Source organism: Cavia porcellus, unplaced genomic scaffold (genome assembly GCF_034190915.1).
Source record: "Cavia porcellus strain 051 isolate PalLab524CR breed Dunkin Hartley unplaced genomic scaffold, mCavPor4.1 scaffold_8, whole genome shotgun sequence".
Lineage (NCBI taxonomy): Eukaryota > Metazoa > Chordata > Mammalia > Rodentia > Caviidae > Cavia > Cavia porcellus.
The window spans coordinates 90058325-90085297 of record NW_026947491.1 but is presented as its reverse complement, the minus strand read 5'-3'; the positions used below and the strand labels follow the sequence as shown (position 1 = coordinate 90085297).

The window sequence follows — 26973 nt, the reverse complement described above, 5'->3', positions numbered from 1 at the left end:
AGCCAAGCAAATGAATAATTGCCAGATTTGCCGGAAATCAGCCCCTTCCCTGCTCCAAGGAATTCGGTCTCCACGTTCATTTGCCTTCTCCCCTCATCCGGCCAGCGGAGCGTGCGTATGTGCATGCATGTGTGCACACGGCGGGTGACAAACCTTGTCCGCCCGGCTCCAGAGGGCCTTGGGGGGCGGCTCCCCAGAGATGGGGATCTCCAGCCGCAGCTTGTTCCCTGCCACGACTGTCACGGTGTTGTCAGCATCCAGTCCGTCCAGGATGATCTTGGGGGGATCTGCAAAGGGGAAGCGGGCTTGTGATCTGCTGGGGACTCCCAGCGAGTCTCTGGTGAGGGATCGTGGGCCCTGCAGGGAGGCATAGCAGGCTGCAAGGACTGTGTGGGACCAGGGTGTGAGGGCCGGCGCCCAGCACACGGAGGACCAGCACTCCGGTTTCTCTGTGGATGCACTGTTTTCTTTATCGTCCAGAACCGAACGCGCTGTAACTCTCAGGCCGGCGGGGCACACGCAGGAGGGTGGCTCTCCACTCACCGATTACACGCACTTTGGCAGGCATCGGGATGTTGTAGGCGTCCGGCGTGAACACGTAGTCCCCCTCATCCTCTGGGAGGGCGTTGGCGATCACTAACTTGTGGATCCTAAGGGACCGAGGAAAGGACATTGTTACAGACTCGGAGGTCAGAGCCAGGCGATGCAGCCTGAAGAGGCCGGGGTTGGGCTGTCACAGGCTGGGGAGGGAACCTGAGGCCCTAACTACCCTGCTTAGGGACCCAGCTAGAGCTCTGTGCTCCGGGTTCTACAGCTGGAGCTCCACAAACCAACCTGCTCTTCGATGTATGCAAACTCTATTATTTTCCTTCTTCTGACTTTGAACATAATAAACACAGCAACTCAATCACGCTGGGCCTGAGGATTCTGGAAATGACCGAGGGCACCTGGAGGTGGACTTCCCACGCCCAGAGATGAGCAGTGCTTTGGTTTATTGGGATCCCCAGACAGTGAGTGTCAGATGGATGCCACGGCTTCTCTCACTCTTTATAAAGCACTGTTTCGGGGTTCTGGGTGTGGCTCAGGGCTGGAGCACGTGGCTAGCAGCGGTCCATCTCTGAGTCTGACCCTCAGTACGGCAAAAAGATAAACAACGATGTGTGATACATGAATGGGCATAAATATCACGATTCTCCTAGACGAGAAACTGACTAAAAACAAAGTGAAAAGCACAAGACGGTGACCGGGAGTCGGGAGACGGGTTTTTCCCGAATGGGAAGGGGAGGGTGTGGAAAAGGACCTGAGGTGGGCTCAGTCCCCAGCCAGGCCCGTGACACATGTAACCGTTACCTATGACAAATTTGTACTCACAGAAAACAAAAACTGAAAAAAATACAGTTATTGCTAAAAAAAAAAAGTATGGAGTCAATACTTTGAGGTTCCGAAAGTATGTAATTTTGTATGCAAATAGAATTCCCTCACAATTTCAGGGGATATTTGGGATCCTGAGAAGTTCATGTGTGATCTCAAAAGAGTCTCTGGGGCTGCATTTTAAAATGCTGCCTTGGGGCTGGGGGTTTAGCTCAGCGGCATAAGCACCTGCCTTGCAAGCAGGCGGTCGTGAGTTCGATCCCCGGTACCGATAAAAATGAAAAAGATTAAAATGCTGCCTTAGGGTTTGCTGGATTCTAAGATAGTCTACACTGCCACTTCAGGGAAAAGGGGGGACAGGTCACTGGATGCTTGTCGATGTCAAAATCCAACGCCACGAGAAATGTCCACCTTTGTCTGACCTTCTGGAACCGGGCCACACGTCAGTCTAGACGCCAGTGCTGGGTGCACTTCCCGGTGTGAACGGGCACTGGCCTGCTGGGGGGCCGGGCCTTCCCTTCTTTTTCTCCTGATTTCCTAAGTCAGGAGAACACTGGGTGTGGTGGGGTCGGAGCCTAGTGTGAGGGGCTCCACCTTGCCGGGGTGTGAGGGCCTGCTGCAGAGGCTCGCTCCGAGCCAGGACTCCTGCAAACCCTGCTTCACCTTGGGTAGGGACAGGGGATGAGTCACCGGGTCCTCAGCTGGACACACAGCCGGGGGCCTTGGGAGACACACAGCACTGGGGCACGGTGGCTGAGGAGAGTGCACATGCCCCAGACAAGAAGGAGGAGGAGGAAGAGGAGGAGGAGGGGGGGGAGAGGAGGAGGGGACGCCATCCTCCAGGGCCCCCCGGGCTCACCGTCCTTTGTGGACCACCTTCAGCCGGTCGGTCTCCTGCACGGGCAGGCCATTTTTTGTCCACTTCCCAGGGACATTTTCTGAGATCTCGCACTTCAAGCAGATCTCTTTGCCAAGTTTGACCGTCTGGTCGGTCAGGGGCGTCATGATCTTCAGGGGCTTCACTGCAGAGAGAAGGGTGCCGTCACTCCTGCTGCCCCTTGGAGCAGGACGGCTGCCCCCAGGCTCCCGGGAGCGTCCATCAGATCCCAGACCCCCGTGCCCAGCTGGGTGGACGGGGGAGGTTTTTATCATGAGGTTTCTAGCTCTTTAAAAACATGTCCCTGGGAAAGATCTGTGAGCTCTGGGTCTCTAATCTCATTTCCTCTAAAACCCCATGGCACCTACTCCATGATATGGTTTTAGAAACGCGGAACTCGCCTGATAGCAGAACCCAGGGCAGTAACTGCTGTAGGAGGGTGCAAACAGCAGATACGGGCCGGCCTCTGCTTGAAAACCTTTCTAACACTAAAGCTAAAATGTCCACACTTCCATGGAGCATAAAGCTAGCACGATCTGAGACTGCTTCCGAGTCAGTCGGTGATCACAGAACCGACGGCAGGGTCCACACAGAAGTCAGGAGGCGAGATTTCTACACTGCAGATACCACCAGTCAGCCGACATTGGCTGCTTTATTCCTTTTTTTATATATATATAGGTCTCATATGTGACCCGGGCTGGCCTCAAACTCACAGTGACCCTCCTGCCTCAGCCTCCTGAGTGCAGTCACAGGCGTGTGTCACCGCTGTTTTAATTTTCACGGCAAACTGGGACCAATTCTGCCCTGAGTAGATGTCTCCTGTTAGAGGTTGTTTGGGAAAGCTCGTTAGTTCTCTAATTCTCTGAAACCTATTAGCAAGTCCACTTCTGCTCATCTCTCTGGTGCTCTTAATTGGTTTCCCATGGTGTGAATAACTTTCTCCTCACCTAGGGCCCCTGAAGACCAGTTGGGTCTTCATTTAATGAGCAGTCAGCAAGCTCCCCTGCGGAGTGAGCAAACATTGTCAAGATTTGATATCAGAGCCGGGCATGGTAGTCCCAGCCCTTGGGAAGCTGAGGCAGGAGGATTGCTGTGAGTTCAGGCCAGCCTGGGCTACAAAGTGAGTTCAAAGCCAGCCTGTCTCAAAAGGACAAAAAAAAAAAAAAAAAGAGAGATTTGATATCGGATCTGAGTGTTTATTGTCTGTTTTGCAGTTTGGGGATGACAGCCTGGAACCAGCCTTCCAGCTGATGGTTTCTATACTGTCTCCCCAGAGTTTCTGCTCTGCTATTAAAGCGAGTTCTTGTCTGTTGTCAGAAATCCTGACTCATCTGATACAGATGTACCCCCAGAAAGGAGCCCGATTTTGCATGCTTACAGTTGCCACGGGTAGAAATCAAACAGGCCCAAACCTTCCCAAAGTGGATCAACAAACCCAGCACCCCTCGGCCGGCACAGAAGGTGTGTGAGAAGGAAGGTCACTCACAGTCCACGCTGAGTTTCGCAGTGGACTGTCCACCCGTGGTCATCACCGAGTACTCTGCGCTGTCCGCCTTGGTCGCCCCTTCTATGACCAGAATGTGCTTTTTGCCCTCGACTTTAATTTTGTATCTTGATTTGGGGCCGGGGATGATCTCCTCTCCGTTCTTGAACCTAGGGACAGGGGTTGTGGAGAGTTTTATGACATGGCCCTGGGGCACAGAGCCCACTGGTCTCCTTCACCCTTGATCCATCCTGACGTCTCTCTTCCAGTTTCAGGCAGACCCCAGACAGATCCCACCAGGTGAGAGCAGCAACCACTTTGGTTTTTTGTCTTTTTTTTTTTTTGTACCAGGGATTGAACTCATGACCTTGTGCTTGCCAGGCAGGTGCTTATGCTGCTGAGCTAAACCCCCAGCCTTTTTTTTTTCTTTTTGAGACAGACTATCACTATGCAGCTCAGGCTGGCCTTGAGCTCACTCCGTAGCCCAGGCTGGTCTTGAACTTGTAACGATCTTCCTGCCTCAACTTCCCAAGTGCTAGAATTACAAGTGTGCACCACCACGCCCAGCTAGTGACCACTGTATACATCCCGAGATTCCCAACGCAGCAAGAATCATGCAGAAAATCATGCTGAAGGGACACAAACCCTGCCTTTTCATTTACGAGCAGGCAGATACACTTGCTGAAAGTGACCTGTACCCTCTTCTGGGTTTGTGACACATTTTATTTTATTTATTTTTGTGGTGCTGAGGCTTGAACCCAGAGCTTTGCTCATATAAGGGAAAAGTCCCACCACTGAGCCCCAGACCCAGCCCATCCTGACACGTTTGAAAGGTAGCTATGACCCTAGACTTGCATAAACCATCCGCTCTGTACCTATTACTACAGCTGCCCGCTGTATAGTTTATGTGAATAGTGATTTTTTTTTTTGAAGTAGGGTCTCAGTATGTAACCCAGGCTGACCTCGAATTTGTGATGTTCCTCCCGCCTCAGCCTCCTGAGCGCTGGCATTATAAGTGTGTAACACCACACCCAGGGCCAGGGTTAGCTCTGCAGCAGAAACCCCTGCCTGGCAAGTGCAGGGTTGTGCGTTTGATCCCCAGCACCCAAACAAACAGACAAAACACTACGCCCAGCAAGGGTCAGCATTTTCTCATGTTTAAAAAACGTTTGTATGTCCCGTCCTGGCCCCCGGGGAGGTGACTTTCTCTCAGAAACGGGCGCTCTGGAGAGTCCTCACCATTTCACGTTGGCGTCGTCCTCTGACACCTCGCACTCTAACTCCACTCTCTCCCCGCAGTACGCGTTGGTGTCTTCCAGCTGTTTGGTCACCATGATTGGAGGCTCTAGCGCGGAAAAAGACAGGAACTGGGCGTCATTAAACATGCCAAGCCTGCTCCTAAGCCCCAGGTTATTCACAGATGCAAACCCAACAGTGTGGAAACCCCATCTGTGGCTCACATGGTACAGAAGGGAAGGGAGGGGTTTAGTTTAGTTTAGTTTAGTTTTTTAAATGGATTTTAAAAATGTCTGTGTTTGGCAAAAGAAACACCTGGTAGTTCTGGAAGGGACCCAGGCTGGAAAGGGGAAATCCTAGAGGTGCTGGGAAGCCGGGCATGATGGCACACGCCTGTCATCCCAGCACTCTGGAGGCTGAGGCAGGAGGATTGATGCACGTTCGAGAGCAGCCTGGACTACAAGGTGAGCTCAGATCCAGCCTGGAGTGTCTTCACCCTCCCCCAGGTCTTGGAGCAGTGAGTGTCCCCGCAAAAATGACTGGAAATCTCCAGGCAGTGGGCCCCTTCCTGAGGGTCCTGCTTGCGATTAGCGTAGTGGGTGCCCATGGGCACTCAGAAACATGGCAGGGGCTGGAACTGGAACCACCAGGCGGTTCTCCCTGGGCCTCTCCCTGCCCTCGCCCCCTGCAAAGCTGAAGCCCAGCCAGGACCCGAGCCTAGCCAAGGCCCAGCCCGAGCCGAGGCGGGGAGGCCGGCCTCACCTCGCACGAAGAGCTCAGTGGAGCACTTCTCGTCCCCTGCCGTCACGTAGTACTCCGAGTCATCGGTCAGCGAGCAGTTGTTGATGAACATGATTCTCTCGCAGCCTTTGTGCTCAAAGATGTACCTGTTCCGGGGACGGGAAGCGCTCAGGAGCCTGGTTTCACAGGCCCCTCGGCAATACTTGAATGTAAGGGGTACAATTCTCTTTTTATTCCCCCAGGGGGCAACAGTGGTGCATCCATTGTATATCCCAGCCTCCGATCACTTACCCAGAGCACAGGACATCTGGGGTATCATTTTTACCTTACATTTATATATTTTAGAGCTTAATATCACACAAAAAATGTTCATTTTTGTGATGTGTAATACATATGCATGTTTATATATCTTAGTTTCTGTTATTTTTTACAATATAAGCTTTTTACTTAAAGTATAAACCAATCATCACATACTTGCTATGTTATTATATTTTCCCCCCACTGCTGGAAAATAAGGTTGTTGGCATTGTCAGAGAAATTTTAACTCTACATTTTTAAAATGACCAAATCATGAAGATGGGGAGATTTGATCTTATTTTTTTTCTTTGATCTTATTTATTGACACGTACCCCATTCATCCCCTAACCCAGGGCATGATAGATTTTGTTGGGTGAATAAATAATTCTTTGATTTATGCAATAAGGCTGGGTGTGGTGGCACATGCCTGTAATCCCAGCATTCAGGAAGCTGAGGCAGGAGGATCGCTGTGAATTCAAGGCCAACCTGAACTACACAACTTCAAGCAATGATCTAATCTTTGTCACTAATATAATTCTGTATAATGTGATGCTCTATTACATGAGCTTAAAGAACTCGTTCTGCATCATGTAGCAATTATTGTCTATTAAGTATTTGGAAACCAAAATGTAGATGTGAGCAAGATCATAAAACTTAGTGATCTGTGGCCTGGGTCACAAAGGAGCACATTAGAGGATTATAATAGATCAGAAAAAAAATTTGGCTTGGGAACTTCTCAGCTGAATTCATCAGGAACAGAATATTCCAACATTCTCTCCAGACAGCCGGCCAGCTAAGTGTTTCCAACCATCCAGGCCGTGGTCAAGAGATTTCCACACAGGTCAAAGCATCGCACAGTCACTCTGCTTGGAAATCACCTCATTGTACCCAGAAGTGACAGATTTCCAGGATTAAAGTTGCTCATCAAGGCACACGTGGCTCTTGTTAACTTAAAAAAATATAGCAGAGTTGAAAATCTCTGGAGCTGAGGAGGATCTCTGGGAAGCGGTTTCATAAGAGGCCAGAGATAGCATCAGCCCCAGGGATTAGGCAGGCTGGTCCCCTGGAAGAGGTCCAGGGAGAGGAAAGCACTCGCCTGCCTTCTGTCGGATGCAGCTCCGAAGAGTGTAAAAACAGCACCCTCGGGGACACAGCGGGGACCGTGTCCACTCGGCCCAGGTGCTCATCAGAAACAGAAAAGTCAGGTAATCATGGCAGAGGATCCTCAGTGGGCACTCAGATGTGTGCCTCCACACGCTAAGGTTCTATTTTAAAAACCAAGATAAATCCAGCCGTGCTCTAAAATAGTTAATCTGGTAAAACCCACTGAGGTACGGAATTATTACTGGGACTCACTCAAAGTAATAAGCATACAACTAAACATAAAATCAAGTTCTCCCCAGTGTGGTGGCACACGTCCTTCCTCCTGGCACTCGAGAGGCTGAGGCAGGAGGATCGTTGCGAGTTCGAGACCAGCCTGGGCTACTAAGTGAGCTCAAAGCCAGCCTGAACTGCACAGTGAGATCCTTCTCAAAAACAACCAAGCAAACAAAAAACCTAAAACCTCAAAAACCACAAAGTTTGGTCCAAGTGAATCAGGCTTCGTACTTGCATTTGTCTTTCCGACCTTATTGTGATTTTAGTGGTTCCAAAATATATGGAAAGAGGGGCTGGGGGTTTAGCTCAGCAGCATAAGCACCTGCTTGGCAAGCACAAGGTCACGAGTTAGATCCCTGGTGCCAACAAACAAACTATAGGAAAAGAGACTTAAACTCGGTATAAAGAGACCTTCCTCTGTATCATCGTGCTTCACAGAGATATCACTAGAAGTGACTGGAGCTCAGAAATGCAAGTCAGCCCGCTGCTGCTTGATTTACGTTTATCACTGATAAGTAGAAAAGCCCACTTACTTGGTGCTGGGTCGAATTTCCTGGCCATTTTTAAACCATTTCACTTCCAGCTTTGGATCCGCCAGTTCCACAACGAACCTTACTCGGCCTCCTTTGTCAACCTGATACGCAGGGTCAAGAATTTTTGCAAAAGCTGGTAGATAAAGAAACAAAAGTACGTCAGCATGTGTGTCCGTAAGCTATGAGTTTTAATAGTCAATCTATGTAAGTGAATTTAAAAACAAATGAAAAATGCCGGGTGTGGTGGTGCACGCCTGTCATCCCAGCACTCAGGAGGCTGAGGCAGAGGATCACACTGAGTTCGAGGCCAGCCTGGGCCCCATAATGAGTTCAAGGTCACCTTGAACTATAGAGTAGGACCCTGCCTCAAAAAAATTGTTTTAAATGAAAAAAATGAGTCTTGGAGAAGAAAAAGTTAGAAAACTCCCAAATTATTCTTTATATTGTGCTCAGCAACACAAGCGCCTGCCTGATGAGCACAAGTCATGAGTTTGATTCCTGGTATAAAAATAAAATAAAACTTCAAAAGACATATGTCTTTTGAAGGCTCCTAAATAGAAGCAGTTAATTTTTAATGTAATATTTTTTTTCTGATTTTAAGATAACAATCCCCACATGGGATTTGAAAAACACTGAATACAATTTCCAAGTGTGACTGCATCAGGCCTCATCAGACTTGCATTTCTGCTTTCTGACCTCACTGTGCAGTGGGTGAAAGCCCCTCACTTCCTTACATTGCAGCAAAATAAGAATGAATGTTAGCTTTAAAGAATCACATTCTGAGTGAGAATGGGTACGAACAGAGGTCTCATCCGCCGCCGGGGAAGGGTCCCCTGGCTCTCACTGCTGCGTTCGGTCCATGACTTCTCAGAAGATAACTTGGGACGGTGAGAAGCTCAGAAGCACAGGGCGGATTTTAACAAAGCAGAGTCCTCCAGCACTGCCTCTGCATTAGCAAAACACTCAGCAATAACAGCACTGACGTCTAACCCCAGGGGGCATCAACGCAGTAACCGACAAGGTCCTAGTCCAGGAAACTGGCTTTGTGTTGTTATTCGGTTCGGTTTGGTTTTTGGTATTTTTGAGACAAGGTCTCACTGTGTAGTTCAAACTGGCCTTGAACTCACTTTGTAGCCCAGGCTGGTCTTGAACTCACAGTGATCCTCCTGCCTCGGCCTCCAGAGTGCTGGGATTGCAGGTGTGCACCACCTCACCTGGCCAGGAAACTTGGAAGAGAGGATAATCAACTTAAAATTCATTCCCTTCTCCTTTTCCACTGTAAAACGGTCCTGAGGAGCCAAACCAAGGGCATCTGCTTCAGACTCCCAGGGAGGAGCAAAGTTACTTTAGAAAACAGAATCCCCAAGGCCTGAAGGGCTGGAAGAATACGATGGTAAAACAGACACAAGCTCTCCTTTGCCTAAGAATAGAGAGAAAAGAGGAAAAGAGAGGAAAGAGAGGCCAGTGAAAGTGCCCAGTGGCTGGTGATGTGCGGGTGACAGTGACTCCATCTGAAGTCCAAGATATCCTGCACCCCAACTTGGCCCCATCCCAAACCAGGTGCCAGACAATGGGAAGCCAGGCTGGGAGCTCCTGGCCGCGCACCTGGGCCGGACACCTGTGCCGGACACCTGGGCCCTGGGCCGCACACCTGGGCCGCGCACCTGGGCCGCCGCGCATGCTCACCTGCGCTCTTCTTCTCCACCCTGCGCATGCGCTTGAGCCGCTTGAGCATGCCCCGCAGGTCGGTGATGCCGTACTGGAAGGCGATCTTCTCATACTCGCTGGGGTTCGCGTTCTTCAGCAGCTCCCAGACGTCCACCTCGGGCTCCTCCTCCTGCTGCTTCACCTCCCTACCCGAGACCCACGGCCTAGGTTAGTAGCTGACCTGGCTCCCAAGACAAGGAAATCAGGGTATGATTCAGATTTAGGGTTGTGCTAACAGTGCTGGCGAAGGCCCTCGGGAGGTGCCCGGCAGGGCTCATGGCACAGCACAGAGCCTGCAGAAACGCCCAGTGGGCAGACGGGAGCTTTCTGAAACACAGCTGGCTGGGCGGAGCGGCCAGCAGGCTCTCACGGTCAGCGTCCGAGTCTAACCGAGGCCGAGGTTTTTGAGATCCTCTACTTAGGGATGATTCGCACCCAAGAAGAGGATATTGCATTCCCGTGGGAAAGTGGATTAAGAAGGAAGGGTTTAGGTGTCCCCCCGACCTTATGCGTCGTCTTACAGAGACCGAATTTCAAACCTGCACAGTTTTCTCTACCACATTGGCAAAGAGCACATTTACTATTTCCGCTGATTTTATATTAAAAATTGAAAGTACCATTGAAGTGTTTTGTGTGCTTGTTTTCATACTTTTGTGGATACAGAGACTTTTAAAAAGAAAACTGATTTCCTAAATTGGTAGAGAAAATGAGGAGTCGGGTCAAAAATTCTCTCCGATTTCATCTTAACATATTGTGTTTAATTTGAGGGAGCAGGTTGGGGGCAGTTACGAGCATAAATGACAAACTGCTCAGGGGTCTAGGAACAAGGAGGAAGTAACTTCGTAGGACGGTCATCAAACTTAGAACCCAAATACTGATCGCTGGCTACACAATGTGGGAACATTTTAAGAACATACACGTTTCAAGAGTATACCAGGCTTAAGCGACACTTCTTTTCCATTATTTTAAATCCACAAAACGTAGGGCCGGGGATACAGCTCAGCAGCACCGTGCCAGCCTGGCAAGCACAAGGCCTGAGTTCAATTCCCGGTAACAATAAATACATACGTACATACATACATTGAGATCTATACAAGAAAAGAGATTCACTGTCTTAAAAAAACAAGAAGGAAAAAAGAAAACCACAACAGGAAACTGAAACCAGGAATAAATGCTTCAGGCGGACGGGCTTAGTATAGATGTGAAATACAATTTGAATAGATTTTCTTCTGTGTCGGCCTCGCTGACTGTGCTCCTCAGGTTCGTTTGGGAGTGGACGGTGACCACTTACGGTCAATGACCGGGTCACACTTGACGTCCTGGTGAGCACATCACACTGTGACCCTGGCTCTTGGGTCCGTTAGGGGACGATTGGGGGCAAGTTTGCCTTATTTCATGGCTGCCATTGGTTTAGGTTCTTCCCTAACCCTCTCTGTCCTTGGTGTCAGGGTGATGAACATGAGGGAGAAGGGGCCACACTGAGCGCTCTGCGCCGGGATAAAGCCTAAATATCTTGTTTCCATTTCCCAGTGTCATGTCAGCATTTTTGCCTACAGAGGTCACGGAAGGAAGTGAGGGTTCGTTCAGTGATCTGATGGAGAGGACTACTGAGCCCCATTAGAAAAACGCACCCCCCAAACGGCAGGTGCACACATTCTCTCTGTTTCCCTAGTGTGCGAACACACCCTCTGTTCATGAGGGGAACTGTAAAGCTTAGGAAAACTATCCTGAAGTTGGAGTATTCATCGCATGCCAGGTCTACGGACGAAAAGAAGTCTCCATTTCAAATACGTATTACAATCATTTATTTATCTAGTGGCTCTGAGGATTGAACCCAGGGCTTCACACTGATTTATAGCCCAGTCTTGGTTCTTAAACATTTTCGGAGACAGGGTCTTGCTAGGTTGCTAAGTTGCCCAGGCTGGGCTCAAGCTTGGGGTCCTCCCGCCTCAGCCTCCCAGTGTGCTGGGGTTCCGGGTATGTGCCACCATGCCTGGCTATTGTAAAAGGATTTTAATAGGAAGTCTTGGAGAATTGCAATTTAATGAATATGTATGTACGTATATCTCTGTGGAGTATTTCCTCCAACTATTAATGCTTTGTTTTTCTTACATTTTAGCTTAAACATAGTCCCCACGCTTTAAGATTGTGTTACTCTAGATTGTGCAAACTTTGGATTTTCTTTTTTATTTGTTTTTAAGATAGAGCCTCCCTCTGTAAATTCATATTTTAATCAAGAACTACATACTTACACAATTCAAGTAGCCTCTTGGTATTGGTAAAAAGATTTAAAGACATCAAACCAGATAAAATTTAAATAAATTTTTAAAAAGGCGCAAGTCAAACATGGAGACATGCCTAGACCCCTCAGGCGATGATATAAGACACTTATACTAAGTTTATGCTAAGAAACAGCGAGGAGAAAAATACAAACCTCTGACTCCTTTCCATACTGGGATAGACCTATGTAGCATTCACAGTGCTTCCGTCTACATCAAAATTTCTATAACTCGATCTTAGCGGAGTAGAAAGTGTTATAGAAATTCTATGTAGGGTGAGATTGCAAGTATTTGCATAAGTCTAGTCCCATAACGAATCCTGCCCCCGATTTATCTACGTGTGCTTGAAATAAGCTGGCTTTGATCAGCTTATTTTTTGGACCGAAATGTTGGTCGTAATGCTATTTATCGGAGGAGACCCGGCCACACGCCCGGAGAAGTAGAAACGGTAACCATGTGGTACGATCACGGGGAAACCCATGCAGTTCACAAGTTAGCTGGGAAACACGTGAGCCTGAGTTAGGAGGCCGTTAGGACAGTAGAGTGAAAGGGCACAGTCTGATGTTAGCAGCAAACCAAATCCGGATCAAACTCTTAAGGATGGAAAGAAAATAAAAACTGAAGACAGGTTGGCTTCTGAGGTCCTTCTTTCCTACTCCTGGGAAAACCTGTCTGTTACTTTCTCCTCTTTCCTGTTAGGGCCAAACAATGGCCCTTAATAATCTACTGTACCTCAGCTTGAACGATCGTATGTGTGTGTGTGTGTGTGTTGTCTTTTTTTGAATATAAATATAAACAAACTTTCTTTTTCTGTTTGAGGCAGGGTCTCACTATGTGTTCAAGCTGGCCTCAGGCTCACTTTGTAGTCTAGGCTGGTCTTGAACTTGCAGTGATCCGCCTGCCTCAGCCTCCTGAATGAGGCTGAGGATGACGGGTGTGCACCCCACACCCAGCTCTATAACCACAGAAAGTGCTAAACATAATTGAAAATAAATCTGAAAAGCTAACTTAAAACACCAACATTTTGAATTGTTAATTCAGAATTGTAGTTTTAATGTTCAGCCAGACATTTGCTGGATAAAACAGAATTGTAGCAAAAATTATTTTCTTATTTCTTCCTCACTATAGTAAATTCTAGTAAAAATCTCTGTGAAATTTTGTATATAACACATTTATAATGTACCGTGTGATTTGGTATACACAGAGGAATCTTATGAAATGGCTCTGTGGCATATATTCCCGCTGGAATTCTGTATATTTTATTGCAGAAAAAGACGCTGTCACGGGTTTGTGAACGAGCGTAATGATAAACATTTATCGCCATATTTCATTGCTTCCAAAATGGACATTTTGGGAATACTTTAAATATCTCTAAAATAAGGTTATATCTTACCAATATTATGTCATAATAAGCTTATTTTTCATTGCTTAGTGATTTATAAAATACTGATATATCTTCAAATCAATAGTGCCTTAAATTCATTTTTTGTCTTCTTTCCTTTTTGACACAGGGTCTTGCTATGCAGTTTGAGCTGGCCTAGAACTCACTTTGTAGGCCGGGCTGGTCTCGAACTCACACCAGTCCTCCCGCCTCAGCCTCCCAAGTGCGGGGATGACAGGATGTCACCATGCCTGGCTACCCTGCCTGGCTGATAGTGTCTTAAATCTGGAGAGATATAGTAACTCGTAAACAACATGATCAAGGTAGGTCTGCATTTTCAGATCCAGATCTATCCCTGCAGACTTCTACCAAGAGTGTGGGGCTAGTTTTTTTAGTCAGATATCGAGCATCAAAGGCAGAAGAAGAGGAGTTTTATTTTCTCGGTCATGCACAGATTAGTACACAGCTGTTTCTCTCCCTCTTTCTTAGAGCACTCTGTTACTGTCTGTAAGCAAAACGCGTTTTAAGACATGAAAATCCCTTGAAAACCATTCACTTGAAACTTGACTTTGGCGGGAGAGGGGGGGCATCGAGCAGACTGCGGGCCACCGTCCCCCCTCTGAGACTCGTTCTCACCTCCGTTTCAGGAGACCACTAAAGTCAAGTTCTCCCGCATCCTCTTGACCTTCTCCGCTGTCGTGGACAAAGAAAAGCAGATGGGATTTAACGCGACACACGGTGACCGGTTCCCCTGAGCGCCACTCGGAGCGCATATGCAATGCATCTGGCACACAAGGACTGGGTCCACGGGACCGGTCCTTTTCACACAAGTGACGGCAGAGTTTTCTGCACTTGTGGAAAAGCAGACGTGAGGAGCTTGTGCTGCTCTATGCTTCCAAAGACACCGTCTCATCGATTGCATATAGAGGACTGCTTGGATTTGTGTTAAGACCAAGTAACACAAATACACTGAAGCCAAGCGATGCAAAGTACTTTGTTTTTTTGCATAGTTGGGAGCTCTTGAAACAAAGGCGTGTAACAAGCAAACAACTTTTGCCGATCTCTGTCTCTTGTGGAAGACAGCGATTAGCTTGAAGGAGAAAGTGGACCCGGTCAGGGATATAAGTACAAAGCCTTATATGCAGCGGTCACCTCTCGTGTCCAGGAGCAGATGCGTGCGGTCACGTTGGCACCCACAGAGCCAGCACAGAGCTTTTTAAAAGATGCATTCCTTTCTCTTCAAAAGGGGCTGCCCACTAAGCTGCAATCGCTTGATTTTCTAGTTCATGTCTTTTAGAATGTATTTGTCAAAAATTCCCCTTAAGAAGTCTCTGACCCCTCTGCTGGCAGACCTGAGCTGCGCTTTCCCCGTGGAGAAATGCATCTTTAGGGACTTCAGAGGGACCCGAAATAGCAGCTACGGGGCCAACACTGAGAGGAGGCTGCGTAGTTACTTACGCGTTTAATTTGGCTAATGAAGAGTTTTTTCCTGCTCTTTACAAGGGTTAGCCTATGGTGTCTAAGGAAAAGGTCTGTGGGTTTAAAAACAGTGTGTATAGAGTGTAAGTCACGAGAATTCAGCTCGAGAAATGCGCTTTCAAATTTTCTTACATGGCCCGTGTTTGGGGGCCCTCTTGAAGTAACTTTCTGTTTGTTTTTTATTTAGTTTTTTGGTACCAGGGATCAAACTCATGACCTTGAGCTTGCAAGGCAGACACATGCCATTGAGCTAAATCTCCAGCCCAACTTTTAGGCTTTTAAAGTACGAAACAGCAGAATGATGTCTCCCTCGCCTGAAACACACCTATCCATGTCATGAGCAAGACATTAGACCTGTGCATTTGCTAAATTAAGCATGCGCTAAAGTGGTGTTTGCTTTCCTACGCAATAGGATTTGGAAGTTGGACATTTGTTTCAAATTTTAAAAATACCATTGACTGATCAGGTAATATTCTGTATCTTTAAAACGTAATACAAAATTTTAATTTATTGATTAAGTAGGTGGAAACTTTAGTGCCTTCACTAAAAGGTTGAATCATGGCTTTATAATTATGGGTGAAATATCATTCTAGAATGGTTCAAACGACTGTCCTTATTCACCAAAGTTGCTGTGGCTTCAGCCTCGGGAGAGGAAACCATTTGCTCTCAGTATGAATGTGTACTCTGGCATCATTAGATGCTTGGTAACAGAACGAGAAGGGGTCAACTACATCTCTCAGAATTTGGAAAAATTTCATTTTTCTTCCTTAGTCCTGATTTTTCTTTCTTGGCAGTTGCAAAAGTGAACAAGTATTGAAGTTTACTGTTCTACCGTGTTCTTTCTGCTAGTGGGTTTTATTTAGGAGAACTCGGTACTACAGATACTTCCGAAACATGACTCTTTATGTATCTCTTTTGGCCATTTTTTGGGAAATATTGCATTTAAAGAAGAAACTGTACACTAACAGTTTGCAGGTCCACTTTTCTAAGCCAATTGTGAGGCCAGCAAAGACAAAACTTTCAAAGAACATTTTCAAAATGTCTCAGAACAGGTTTGGTTGGGCATCAAGCCCTTGGCTTTTCTAGAACACCGCCTGTTAAACACGTGGAATGTGCCAGGACTACAGAGAGGGATCCTCCTACTGGGAACAGGGGTGTGGCAGGAAGGGGTGTACTCTGAAAACCCTCCACATCGGAGTCTCTCCCGAGCCAGCCGGCTTCCCCGCCCGCGGTTACCTTCTCTTGAAGGCTGATCTGATATCGATGTTTGGAGTAGTCCCGGTAGATTCTTTGAAAGGAAAGAAAACCATGAAATAAATACCTGCACGCCAGGCAAGTTTGGGTTCAGTTCCTCTACAGGCTGTGGGTTCTTGAGACAGAAGTGTGTCAAGGTAAAGAGGCATCGTCCCCCCAGATGGCCGGGCCACCAACACAGAATCATCCTGTCCTCACAGAGGGCCAGCAGAGGGACCTGGGGGCGACCGTCCAGCTGCCGTTCCTCCAACCTGCCTGTTGGAATTGCTGGAGGATCTTAAAAATAAACCACCTTCTTCATCCTTCCTACCAGAGATTTCAATCTTGCCAGATCGGGCAGGGATGTGATGTTTTGCGGTACTGGGGATCAACCTCAAGGGCTTCACACTAAGCTACCTCCACAGCCCTTCAAAAAAATTTATAGGATTTTGCTAAGTTGCCCAGGCTAGATTCCAATTTTTGATCCTCCTGCCTCAGCCTCCCAGAGACCTGGGGTTACAGACATGTGTTGCCACACCTCGCTCGCAAATCGATATTCTTAACAAAGTCTCCAGCAAATTCTCAGAAATGCCTGGCCAAGGTGATTGAAGGAATAAGAGATTCCTAGCCATAAAATCCTCCAAGCCCTACTTTTCAGCGATTCCCATAAAGATTTAATTTAACTCTGCTGAAACTATCACAATCAGAAAAATGCTGTTTTAAGCTTTGAAATTTAAGCAGTTTGAAGGCCACCTCTCCCCAAATCTGACAACATTCAGTGGCCACAAAAGATCTCTCTTGAAGGGGAAGAGGACCCCAACCTGGAGAGGGCTGGGGGCGGGTGGTGCATGGATGGGGTGGAGCCGGGGAGTGGAGAGACCGGGGCGGCTGCTCACCGTGCACCTCCAGGTCGAAGGAGCAGCTGTCGAACTTGTCCTTGTAGGTCACCTCGCACCGGTAGTTGCCCGCGTAGTTCTCTTTGGCTTTGATGATTTGCATCTCGAACGTGTACATCTGCCACGAAACGCACCCAGGCGCGCTGCAGGCCCCAGGTCCTCGGCGGTGGCCCGGCCCAGGGCCGTCCCCGCCAGCCCATCGGCCCCGGACGTACCCGCGTCTGCCGCTCGAAGGTCTCCTTCAGCTGCAGGTGCTTCCCCGCCTTGCTGGCCAGGTCCATCCACTTGCCCTTGAACCACTTGACAGTGGGCTTGCGCAGCAGGTCCTCCGCCTTCACCTTGGCCATGAAGGTGATGTTCTCCCCTGCAAGCAGCGTGGGCTCTCTGTCTGGCTGGCCTCTCTGGCCGCAGGCCACACCCCTCGGGCAGGGAGGAGCAGGGGAATTCAGTGGGGAGAATTTCATGCATGGAGGGGAGTGCACCCAGGAGCCAGGGGGAGGGTGACTAGATGTGGGGGTTTGCGCCTCCCTTTTACTAGGACTCCTGGGGCCTGCTGAGGGAAGGTGACCGACTGTGCCTGTGACCCATCAGCTTGCAGTGTCAGCTTGCAGCCTTGCAATGGCCCACAGTGCAAAGCCCTGCAGGAGTCCAGGGCTCCCTGTGCGGTGTCACCTGCCCAATGTCTGTGTGTCAGCCCCAGGAGAAGTCCTCTGAATAGTAATCAGCAATGTGCTCATGGGCATCAGAGATGTATAAAGTTTGGTGCTGGGCGTGGTGGCAAATGCTGTGTTCCTAGCACTCGGGAGGCTGAGGCAGGAGGACTGCTGTCAGTCTGAGGGCCGCCTGGGCTACGAAGTGCGTTCAAGGCCAGCCTGAACTGCATAGTGAGACCTTGTCTCAAATAACACAAAACAGAATTTAAAAACCACAAAAAAACCAAAAGTTCATTTTATGTGATCAGTTTCGCGAGTCAGTCCTGAGTCACTCACCCACTTTCACCGTTCCGGACTGCGGCTTCTCCACGAACAGGAGGGACTGCTGGGAGCTGTCGTTCTGCTTGTTCTGCTCCTCCCCGCCGGTGCCACCGCCAGGGGCCTCCCCGAGGGACCATTCTGGCGGGGAAGTGGACATCGGGCATCACTCAGGCTCTGCTCTGCGGGGCGCTCTTACCTGTGCTGGCGTCCGGAGCTCGAGCCTCTGTCCTGCCTCCTAAACCCAGGGACAGGCACAGAGCCCCGTCCTGGCGGGTCTCTTCCACACAGGAGGAGTGTGAACCCCAGAAACAACCGGGCTTCTCTGCTAAGTGTCGGCTGCCTCGGTTTCCCCAAGCTGCCCCACTCGACCCCTGCTGCTGGATGACTGAATGATACACAGAGGTGGCCCAGGTTAAACGACAGGACCCCGGTCTGCGGGTCCACGAGGAGGCCCCGGGGCTGCTGTCCTGAAAGGAGGCGAAAAGTGGAAAGGAAAGAAATCCCGGGGTCTCCCGGTTCGTGCTCCCCGCGGTCCTCTCCTCAGGTCTCAGCTGAATCCGGGATGCTAAGGAAGTGCGTGGTAAGGTGTCTCGGGAAGAAGGAGAGGGCATGTTCAGTTATTTCAGTCTCCAGGGGTCCGTCATGCTCGGAGCCAGGATGGCTTGTTATTTTGATGCCTGGGTTAACGTGAAAACTGTTTTGTGTGTGCATGAGACCCACAGTGATCATGGGGAGCGGTCACTCATGTTCCGAACATGAGGGGAAGTGTTTTATTCTTTGCTTTTGCACTTGCTGTGCCTAGTAGGTAGCAGCCCATCACAGAATGATAGCAGGCCACAGCACACGTTTGTTGAATGAATGTATGAACCATGGAATTGTAGCTGCCTCTGGTGGGAAGCATTTGAAAGTGTTTTGCTTATTTAGTGTTTACTGCATTTAAAGTTCCATGTAAGTATGAGCTGCTGTAATGTTAGCTCATCCTGGGAAGGACCTGGAGTTTGGGTACTGGTTCCCTGTTTCCAGGGATACTAAAAAAGACTAAAGAAATGAAGGAATAAATTCATCAGACGAACCTGTAGGAAGTGAGGCTGGACCCGAGCATGGATGCATATGAATGTGTACCATGCAGAATTAATTGTTTTCCCAAACGTTAGTTTTCTGGTAGGAGGAAGTGTAACAGGTGAGAGGCCGCGCGCTCAGCTAGCTAGGGAGTGAGACAGTGTTAGAAGCGAGCTCCTCAGCGCTTAGGGTTAGGTGACACCCACACCGCGCGTCACCTGCCGCTCACCTGAGTCCTTCCGCTCCAGGGCCCGACTCCCCAAACCTGAAAGGAAAGCGGACTTTGGAGGATGCTGCCCGCCGGTGACGAGGGGAGACAGCGCTGCCTCGGCCTCCCCGGGCTCCCACACGCCTGGCCTCTTTCGGTAATGGGCAGAGAAAAGTGTCAAGTGGGCTGGGCGGAAAGTCAGTAGAGCTCCGCTCTACAAGGAGGACTGCTTTGAAAACAGTAGTGAAGTTGAAAGTTTCCAATTTCTAAATGTAAAGAAAGGAGGGAAGGGTCTGGAGATGGACATTTTTTTCTCCCTAGACCCTCTGACTTAAATGATCTCACCAAGAATCCTCCTTTTAAAAAGTTTCTCGTGCAGAAAAACTGGACCGGGGTACAAAGGAAAGAAAGTGGTTGGGGAGGTTTCTTCCCCTATGTCCATAGGAACTGACCCTTCCAAAAGAAGGGAAAAAGTGTGAATGTAATAAAGATATATGCTTTTAAAAAGTTTCTCACATAAAGCCAGGCACCGTGGAAATGCCTGTCATCTCTGCACTCCGGGAGGCTGAGGCAGGAGGATTGCAAGTCGGATCCCAGCCCAAGGAACTTAGTGACTTAGCCAGACGCTGTCTCCAAAAGAAAAGGAAAGAAGAAAGCCAGCGCTTTCCCTCTCGGCCAGGGGCCCTCCCTCAGGACCAAAGTAAAGGCGAAGTCAGGCAGCCAGGGGAGGGCAGGGGCTTCCTAACCTGGAGGTAGGGCGCTAGGCGGGGACACGTCCTCTTCATCTGAAACAAGAAACAGGAGTGAAAGTCAAGGAGAAAGAACTTGGCACAGGGAACCTGCGGAGAGAGAAATCTCCACCAGGGGAGGAGACGCCACGCGGAGCTTTCCCAGCTGTCCAGGGAGCCGGCGGAGACTCGGAGTCTGCAGGTTCACCTGCAGAAGTTCAGGCAAACGGAGAAAATGGAAAAACAAACGGAGAAGGAAGCCGGGCGTGGTGGCGTCCACCTGTAATCCCAGCACTCAGGGGCCGAGGCAGGAGGGTCGCCAGGCCTTTAGACCAGCCTGGGCTACACGGTGAGACCCTGTCTAAAAGAAAAAGAAGCCAAAATAACAAAGATAATAATTAATAGTGATATAGCAGAAGGGAATTGGGGATGCAGACAAGTCAAAGTACAGGTAAAGAGCAGGACTGCAGGAGGAGGGTCATTGACAGCGAGCTTTTAGAAAGCAACAGCAGAGATGGATTTCGAGGTCTTCTTTGGCGGCTAAAGTCAATGGCAGATGTTTTCCACGTATCATGCTCACCGGACATGGACACAGCCTGGTGGTGCGGGCGGGGTCTCATCCCGGGCCCAATGTCTGCTGAGCAACTTCTGTATTTAAAATATGAAAGCCCGATTGATAGCAAACATCAATGCCTCTCGCCAAGTCCACTGAGCATAATTTGAGGACCTTGGAGGTGTCTTCCCCAAAGTCATCCTGGTCTTGCCCACGCTGAACAATGTCTTAAGTTTACCCAGGAGAGTTTGTAAAACTCCACACGTGCCTTCTCCTGAAGCTTCTTTTCTCTAAAATACCTGAAGTCCTTGTCTGAGATGCTCTGAGGGTTATTTGGCATTATTGGAAACTTTGCCTCTTTCATAAGACAATCATTCTGCACAGAAAATGCTAGAATAATTGTGGGTCTCAAAAATATTGATTTAGCTGGGTGTGGAAGCACACACCTGTAATCTCAGCACTGGACAGGCTGAGGCGGGAGGATCATTGCAAGTTCAAGACCAGCCTGGGCGGCAAATTGGATGAGCCCAGGGCCAGCCTAAACTGCACAGTGAGACCTTGTCTCAAAAAGATAAAGTTAAAATCAATCAATAAATAAAAACACATTCAACCAAATCCCAGACAGGAACATCCTTCACTGGATATACGCTGGACTGCAGTCACTGAGAGAAAAGTCCACTGTCTCCGTCCTTTTGAAAGGTGGGACATACTTACTTTCAACTGGGAAATGTGCTTCAGGTTTGAATTCTGACCTTAACTGCTTGCAAAGCGGCTTGGTTAAATCTGGCTGACCTGATCGAGACTGAGTTTAATTGTTCTTGCTTCCTCATAGGAAACCAGGTCCTCTTGGAGAGAAACTGACCAAGTCTTTAGGGCGGGGTGCAGTTCAGCAATGTAGACACGAAAGCCATCGCATCTTACAGAGAACCAACCCAACAACGCCAGCCAGGATGCTTCCGGTCATGGGAAAATAGTGTCTGGAGACCATAAAAATGATTTTTTTTTACACAACTGGGTTTTCCAGGGAAGAGCTCCCAGAATGGAAAAGGGAAAGAGCTCTGCTCCCCATCACAAGCCTCGGATTTTCAGGGGATGCACGTGAGTATTATGGGATTGCTACCAGAGAGGTAGCAGGTTCAAATCCTTCCCTCTCCCACTAAATGACTTCTGCCTGGAGTTGGTTTCAGACTGTTTGCTTCAGTGTTTTAAGTCATCAGAGATAATCACAGGCATTTTAGAATAAAGATTAAAAGCACATAAAACACGTGACCCAAAAAACCCAAATATCAGTTAAATATTAGGAGAGCGCCTTTGTTAGATAAATTCATGAATTCCTCAAGCAGGGCAATCGGTCATGGTAAATATCAGTATATAAGAATAAATTCGGAAAAAAAAGGGGGGGCTGGGGATTTAGCTCAGTGGCATAAGCACCTGCCTTGCAAGCAGGCAGTCGTGAGTTTGATCCCTGGTATCAAAAAAATATATATCAGGGGCTGGGGATTTAGCTCAGCGGCATAACTGCCTGTCTTGCAAGCGGGCAGTCGTGAGTTTGATCCCTGGTACCAATAAAAATGAAAAAGACAATATATATATATATATATATATATATATATATATATATATATCAAATAACAACAGCAAGATGTGGAAAACACCCACAAAAGCTAACATTAATTTATCACATTGAGGCATTGGGTGACTATAAGGTCGTTTTTTAGTGAGAAGACACGGCCCTCACGCTTGGGTTTTCCTGGAATCAAGATTCATCCTCTGCCAGCTCTGTCTGTAGCGAGCTTTCATCCCCCAGAATCAGGGTGGCGTCCTATAACGGCCAGGTCCTAAAACTGAGAACCAGACTAGCACAGTGTTCCACACAGCTCATTGCCAGAAAGCAACAAAGTTAAAATTCGTGGGAAAAAGCACGGACGGAGGAGACGGTTGGCTGACCCTAACAGTGAGCTGCAGAAACCTTTGGGGGCATCGAGAAGCTGGAGGGCACCTTGCTGCACGGAAAGGAACCTACATGAGGAAACTCGGCCACTCCTTTCACTCAAAACACGATCACCAAGGCAAACATTCACATCTGTGGGTTTCTGTCGCTCTCTTCCTCTGCGGGTGCCTCGCTCACCGAGCGGGACCGGGGCACCCTCGGGACAGCTTCTGTGGGAACCCTGTGGCCAGGGAAGAAAGTCAGTTTGTATTTTGCTTGTGTTCAACACTAAAAGCAGTAATTTTTCCTGGAGAAAAGCGAAAAGAGGCAGTAACGGTTCCGATTGGGCTTCCCAAGAAACAAAACGAGAAATAAACAAAGCCAGGCTCGAAAAGAAAGAGACGTAAACATTTACAAACATAAAGTCTCCTCACTTGGGCACCTACCCAAGTGGAGACCTGCAGCGCCTCTGGCTCCGAGTGGGGAGCAGAGCGGGGACTTCCTGCAGGCCCGGGGCTGGGACTGGGGGCGTGTGGGTGCTGTGGAGCAGAGGAGGAGGCCTTGCCTACCCCAGCCCTGCACCCCTCATCTGCTTCCAAACCCAAATTCCCAGCATCCCCCAAAGCAAGTGTGGGCTCAGAAGGACAGGACACGTGCCTGGACCTGCACCTGCTGAATAAGTCATTTCAGACGCAGAAGGAGGTCTCTGCCCCTACAGGGGCACAGAACAGACTCTGTACTTGGCCTCTCTTCGCTGTGCTCTGGCTATTATCCTAGGCCCCAGCAGTATTTGTTTGTCTTTTTGAGACAGGTCTTATTATGCAGTTCAGGCTGGCCTTGAGCTCACTTTGTAGCCTAGGTCTTGAATTTGCAATGATCCTCCTGCCTCAGCCTCCTGAGTGCTGGGATTACAGGAATGAGCCACCACACCCAGCTGCAGTATTAGTTGTGAAAGTCATTTATTGTGTGCCAGTATGATCATGTGAAAGGGGTTTGTACATCTAATTTCTGGTGTTGTTTGGTTGAATCCCTTTTTTCTTTCCTTTTTTTTCCTGTTGTGGTGATCTTCCTGTCTCAGCCTCCCTGCCCTTGGATTACAGACATGTGCCCCCACGCCCAGCTAAATACATTTCTTTATTGGCATCCCTACTGCCTCTATTCCTGGAGGCTTTGCTTAGCACCCAGGAGGCAGAGGGGGTGGGATGGTTCATAGACCACATGTCCAGAGTCAGCCAACGTGCACACCAGCGATAATGAAACCCTTTCCCTAGATGTGCAAACTCTAACAAACCTGATCAAAACACTACTGAAAAAATAATCTGGGAATCAAACAACCCCTTCTGGCTACAAAGAGAAGTATTGGCAGCACATTTCCAGACTGTTCCTGGATGATTCTGTCGGTACGAAAAGGATATCACGGCCGTGTCCCTGGGTGAGACATTCTGGGGGTGGCTCTCCTGGGTGTGCCGGCTGGACAGCCTCGATGGTGATAGAGAGCTAAGGTACCAAGAAGGAGCTGGGCTCCAGGCGTGGCCATGCCTACCAGCCTCACAGTGGAGGTCTCCTCCTGTCCAGGGCCGATTCCTCGGTCCAAGCCCTGCCTGACCTGGAGTTTTCATGTCCATCCTGCAGTTGTGAGGTGGAGGTGAGCGGCCCAGGAGAGATCAGAGTGAGGAAGGACAGATAAATGCAGGCAGGTTGGTGGGACAGGCTGTGTGGGGAAGGAAAGCAGGGAGGGGTAGATGGACCGAAGGAGGAGGAGGAGGATGCACAGAGGGCAGAGGACACAGTTAATACTGGAGAAAAGGGACATCACTCTGTAGCCCAGGCTGGCCTGGAACTTGTAGCGATTCTCCTGCCTCAGCCTCCTGAGTGCTGGGGTTACAAGCCTGTGCCACCATGCCGGGCCTGGGCTTTGTTCTTTCATCAGAAAAACAATTTTTGTCAGTCAGTTGGTTAATCACTGCTTTGTCTTTACGGAAAGCCAAGGCTTTTATGGGTGTAGCTTAGGGGTAGAAGGCTTGCTTAGCATGGGAGAGGCCCTGGATTCAGTGCCCAGCACCGAAAATTTAGCGGGGAAAAAAACAGAAAGAAACCTCATTTAAATACTGAGCTAGAACACTGATCCCTCCCAGTGCAGGGCCGGTAGGGGCTTTGTGAAAGCAGTGACCCTTGGGAGGACATCATTGGCCCTGTTGGTTGAGCTTTAACCTGGTCCAAGCCTTTCCCAGCTCTGAAGCAGAGACGGTGCCCTGGGCCTTGTTGGGAGTCGCGTTCCCATCTCCTCAGCCAGCTGGGGCTGCCCAGACCTCCCTGAACCCCACTCAGGGAAAGATCTCTAGGAGGCTGCAGTGCGCGGCCCCAAAGGCACCCTCTCCCCGGGCACCCCAAAGGTCAGGGTGGGGTGGGGCTAACACTAGGAGGCTCCAGTATCCAGGCTACTGCAAGACAGAGAAAAAGCATTTTACGAGTGAGTAGAGACAGTGAAACAGTAGATAACGAGATCCAGCCCACCAGGAACTCGGGGCCCACATTCTTTTGAGCGGTGTCTGAGGAAAGGAAATGGGGGCTCCAAAGGGAAGCCCCACTCAGGACTACGTGAACAACAGGCCAGCGTGTAAAAACCAGGATGCAAACACGCAAAGCGAAACTGTCAAACCGACTTCCCAGGAAACGTCCTCGGCAGGTGAGGAAGCTTGGTTTAAGGGCTCCAACCCTGCGAGACAGAGGAATTAGCCTTTCGGGGCTCCCAGAAGGACCCGCTAAGGCTTATTCACCTTCTGAAACGATGGTGCTGTGTAGTGTAAGAAGGGAACAAGGGAGTTTGCCGTCCGATGAGCAGCGCCCGCCTTCACGGGCACCTTCAGCCTCTCCAAACCCCGAGCCAGACGGGAGGATGCGGTGGTGGGCATCACAGACCTGGTGAACTCTGGAACAGCTCACAGGGACAATAACCCCTTTTGTTTCTAACCGAGCTGGATCACTAGGATCATTGTCTCCAGTGGCGGGAAGCAAGCACAGGGCGGGGTATCCAGTCCTTGTCCTCCAGCAGGCAGCGAGTGCCATGGACAGCTGCTGGCCTCATCCTCCAGATAAGACAGCGGGTGCAATGGCCCCAGGACATCTTGCCCACCTCTTCCTGCCCCCACTTTGTGACCTGGCCTCCCCACCCGCCCCCTACTCACCTTTGGCCGGAGCACTTCCCGAATCTTTCTCTGTGTTTGGTTCTGTGTGGAAAACAAAGGCACGGTTTAAACAGTGTCCTGGGGCAGTTCACTGTGTGAGGAGCAGCAGAGGAAGCAAAGGAGGTGGAGACTGAGCGGCCAGGCTCATTCTCCAGCCACCCCAGTCGCTGCCCGATGGGCACAAGGACCGAATGACCTTGGTGGCAGGGACGCAGGCCGTGCCTGAGCTCACGGACGCCCTCACCAAGGCTGATCTGCCTACTGAGAGAAAAGGGAATGGCCTTTTGGAGACGCCGTGAAGGCACCAGCGAGGCGGCCGTAGCTTGCAGGGCTGGGCTAAAGTTCAGAAGGCTGTGTCTGCTTTGAATCCGCATCCACTGTGTGCCACTGTGTCTCCCACAGTCAGGATTCAGGGGTCCAGCAATCAAGGCGCAGAAGCGGGAACGGGACCACACACCGTGAGCCCCCGGGATCCACTTGCAAGATTGCTGCTTCCCGTGCCCGCGACCTCATGCTCTGCTGGCCTCGAAGCCTTGGTCCCAGAGCGGGGGAGGTTTGTACAGGAAGCACACTGCACTGGAAGCTAAGATCTTCCCTGGTCACTCTGGTCTCCCCACGCCTCTGGGGAGCAAGCTCAACAGGACTCACAGGTTGTCAGGGTGACTGACTCTGATGTCAAGGGAAAGTTGGACTCCTCCTCCCCAGTGGAGGAAACGTGGGGTGCAGGAGATCCCTTAGGGCGCCTCTTAGTGTTCCCACACCCTGCTGTTAAAGTGGGTGGAAAACTACACCCCGATAGGAGCAGCATGACCAACGGTCCTGGAAGGCGTGGGTCACTGGGCCAGGGACAGAACCCCGACCTGCTGAGGGGCTCGCTGCAGGCCAAGGGAAGGCAGAGTGGGCCATGGAAGAAGGGAGGTCTAATACCAGCTCAGAAAAGAGGCCGTAACTGATTTGTGTCTCCATGATGTAGTTCTAACATAATCTAATGCTGACAGACCACGCTGGTTCTTACGGATTCTTAAGCTGTGTTACATCACCCAAGGAAAGTTCACCTCCTGTTCTGGCGAGGGAATCAGGGCTTTTCAGTTTGTGCCCTGGACAGTTATAACAGGTTAGGTGCAATTATAAGCCTGACATTGTATCTGAATGGGTTTAAAGAAATGTGTCTGGTCACCAAGGTGACAAGGGGTGGATTGTTATGGTGGATACATTGTGCCAACCTGAGAAGTTCAGGAGTTTAACTAAGGGACTCAGCAGGGTGCCAAGGTCCTCACTGTGTAAACATCCTCAGCCTGCGCAAGAGGAGGGTGCCAGCTGGTGGGAACCGGAGGCAGGTCATCTGCTTACCGGGTAAGGGACGAGAAGAGGCTTGGTTTCTCGTTTTGCTCTGGCTGCTGGCCTGTGCCACGCCACCCTGCCTGGAGCCAGCTGATTATGGCCTGA

General features: G+C 49.6%; 1 protein-coding gene across 13 annotated transcripts in view; it reads right to left on the bottom strand.

The window, feature by feature from the left end:
• The window catches only part of Mybpc1 (myosin binding protein C1), a 67363-nt gene that overhangs the window by 24042 nt on the left and 16348 nt on the right, over positions 1-26973 (bottom strand). For 7 of the 13 annotated variants that reach the window (XM_013159336.3, XM_013159340.3, XM_013159335.3 and 4 more), the window contains 16 exons: positions 25528-25569; positions 19878-19916; positions 19153-19188; positions 17880-18002; positions 17106-17254; positions 16891-17008; positions 15998-16049; positions 13919-13975; positions 9602-9768; positions 7916-8048; positions 5730-5854; positions 4971-5076; positions 3735-3901; positions 2231-2393; positions 544-650; positions 154-287 (listed from right to left, as the gene is read on the bottom strand). In XM_013159336.3, coding sequence (XP_013014790.2) covers positions 154-287; positions 544-650; positions 2231-2393; positions 3735-3901; positions 4971-5076; positions 5730-5854; positions 7916-8048; positions 9602-9768; positions 13919-13975; positions 15998-16049; positions 16891-17008; positions 17106-17254; positions 17880-18002; positions 19153-19188; positions 19878-19916; positions 25528-25569 — 1718 coding nt within the window. The remainder of the gene's footprint in view (positions 1-153; positions 288-543; positions 651-2230; positions 2394-3734; positions 3902-4970; positions 5077-5729; positions 5855-7915; positions 8049-9601; positions 9769-13918; positions 13976-15997; positions 16050-16890; positions 17009-17105; positions 17255-17879; positions 18003-19152; positions 19189-19877; positions 19917-25527; positions 25570-26973) is intronic. The other 6 variants (XM_013159342.3, XM_013159338.3, XM_013159346.3 and 3 more) reach the window with 1 other exon arrangement.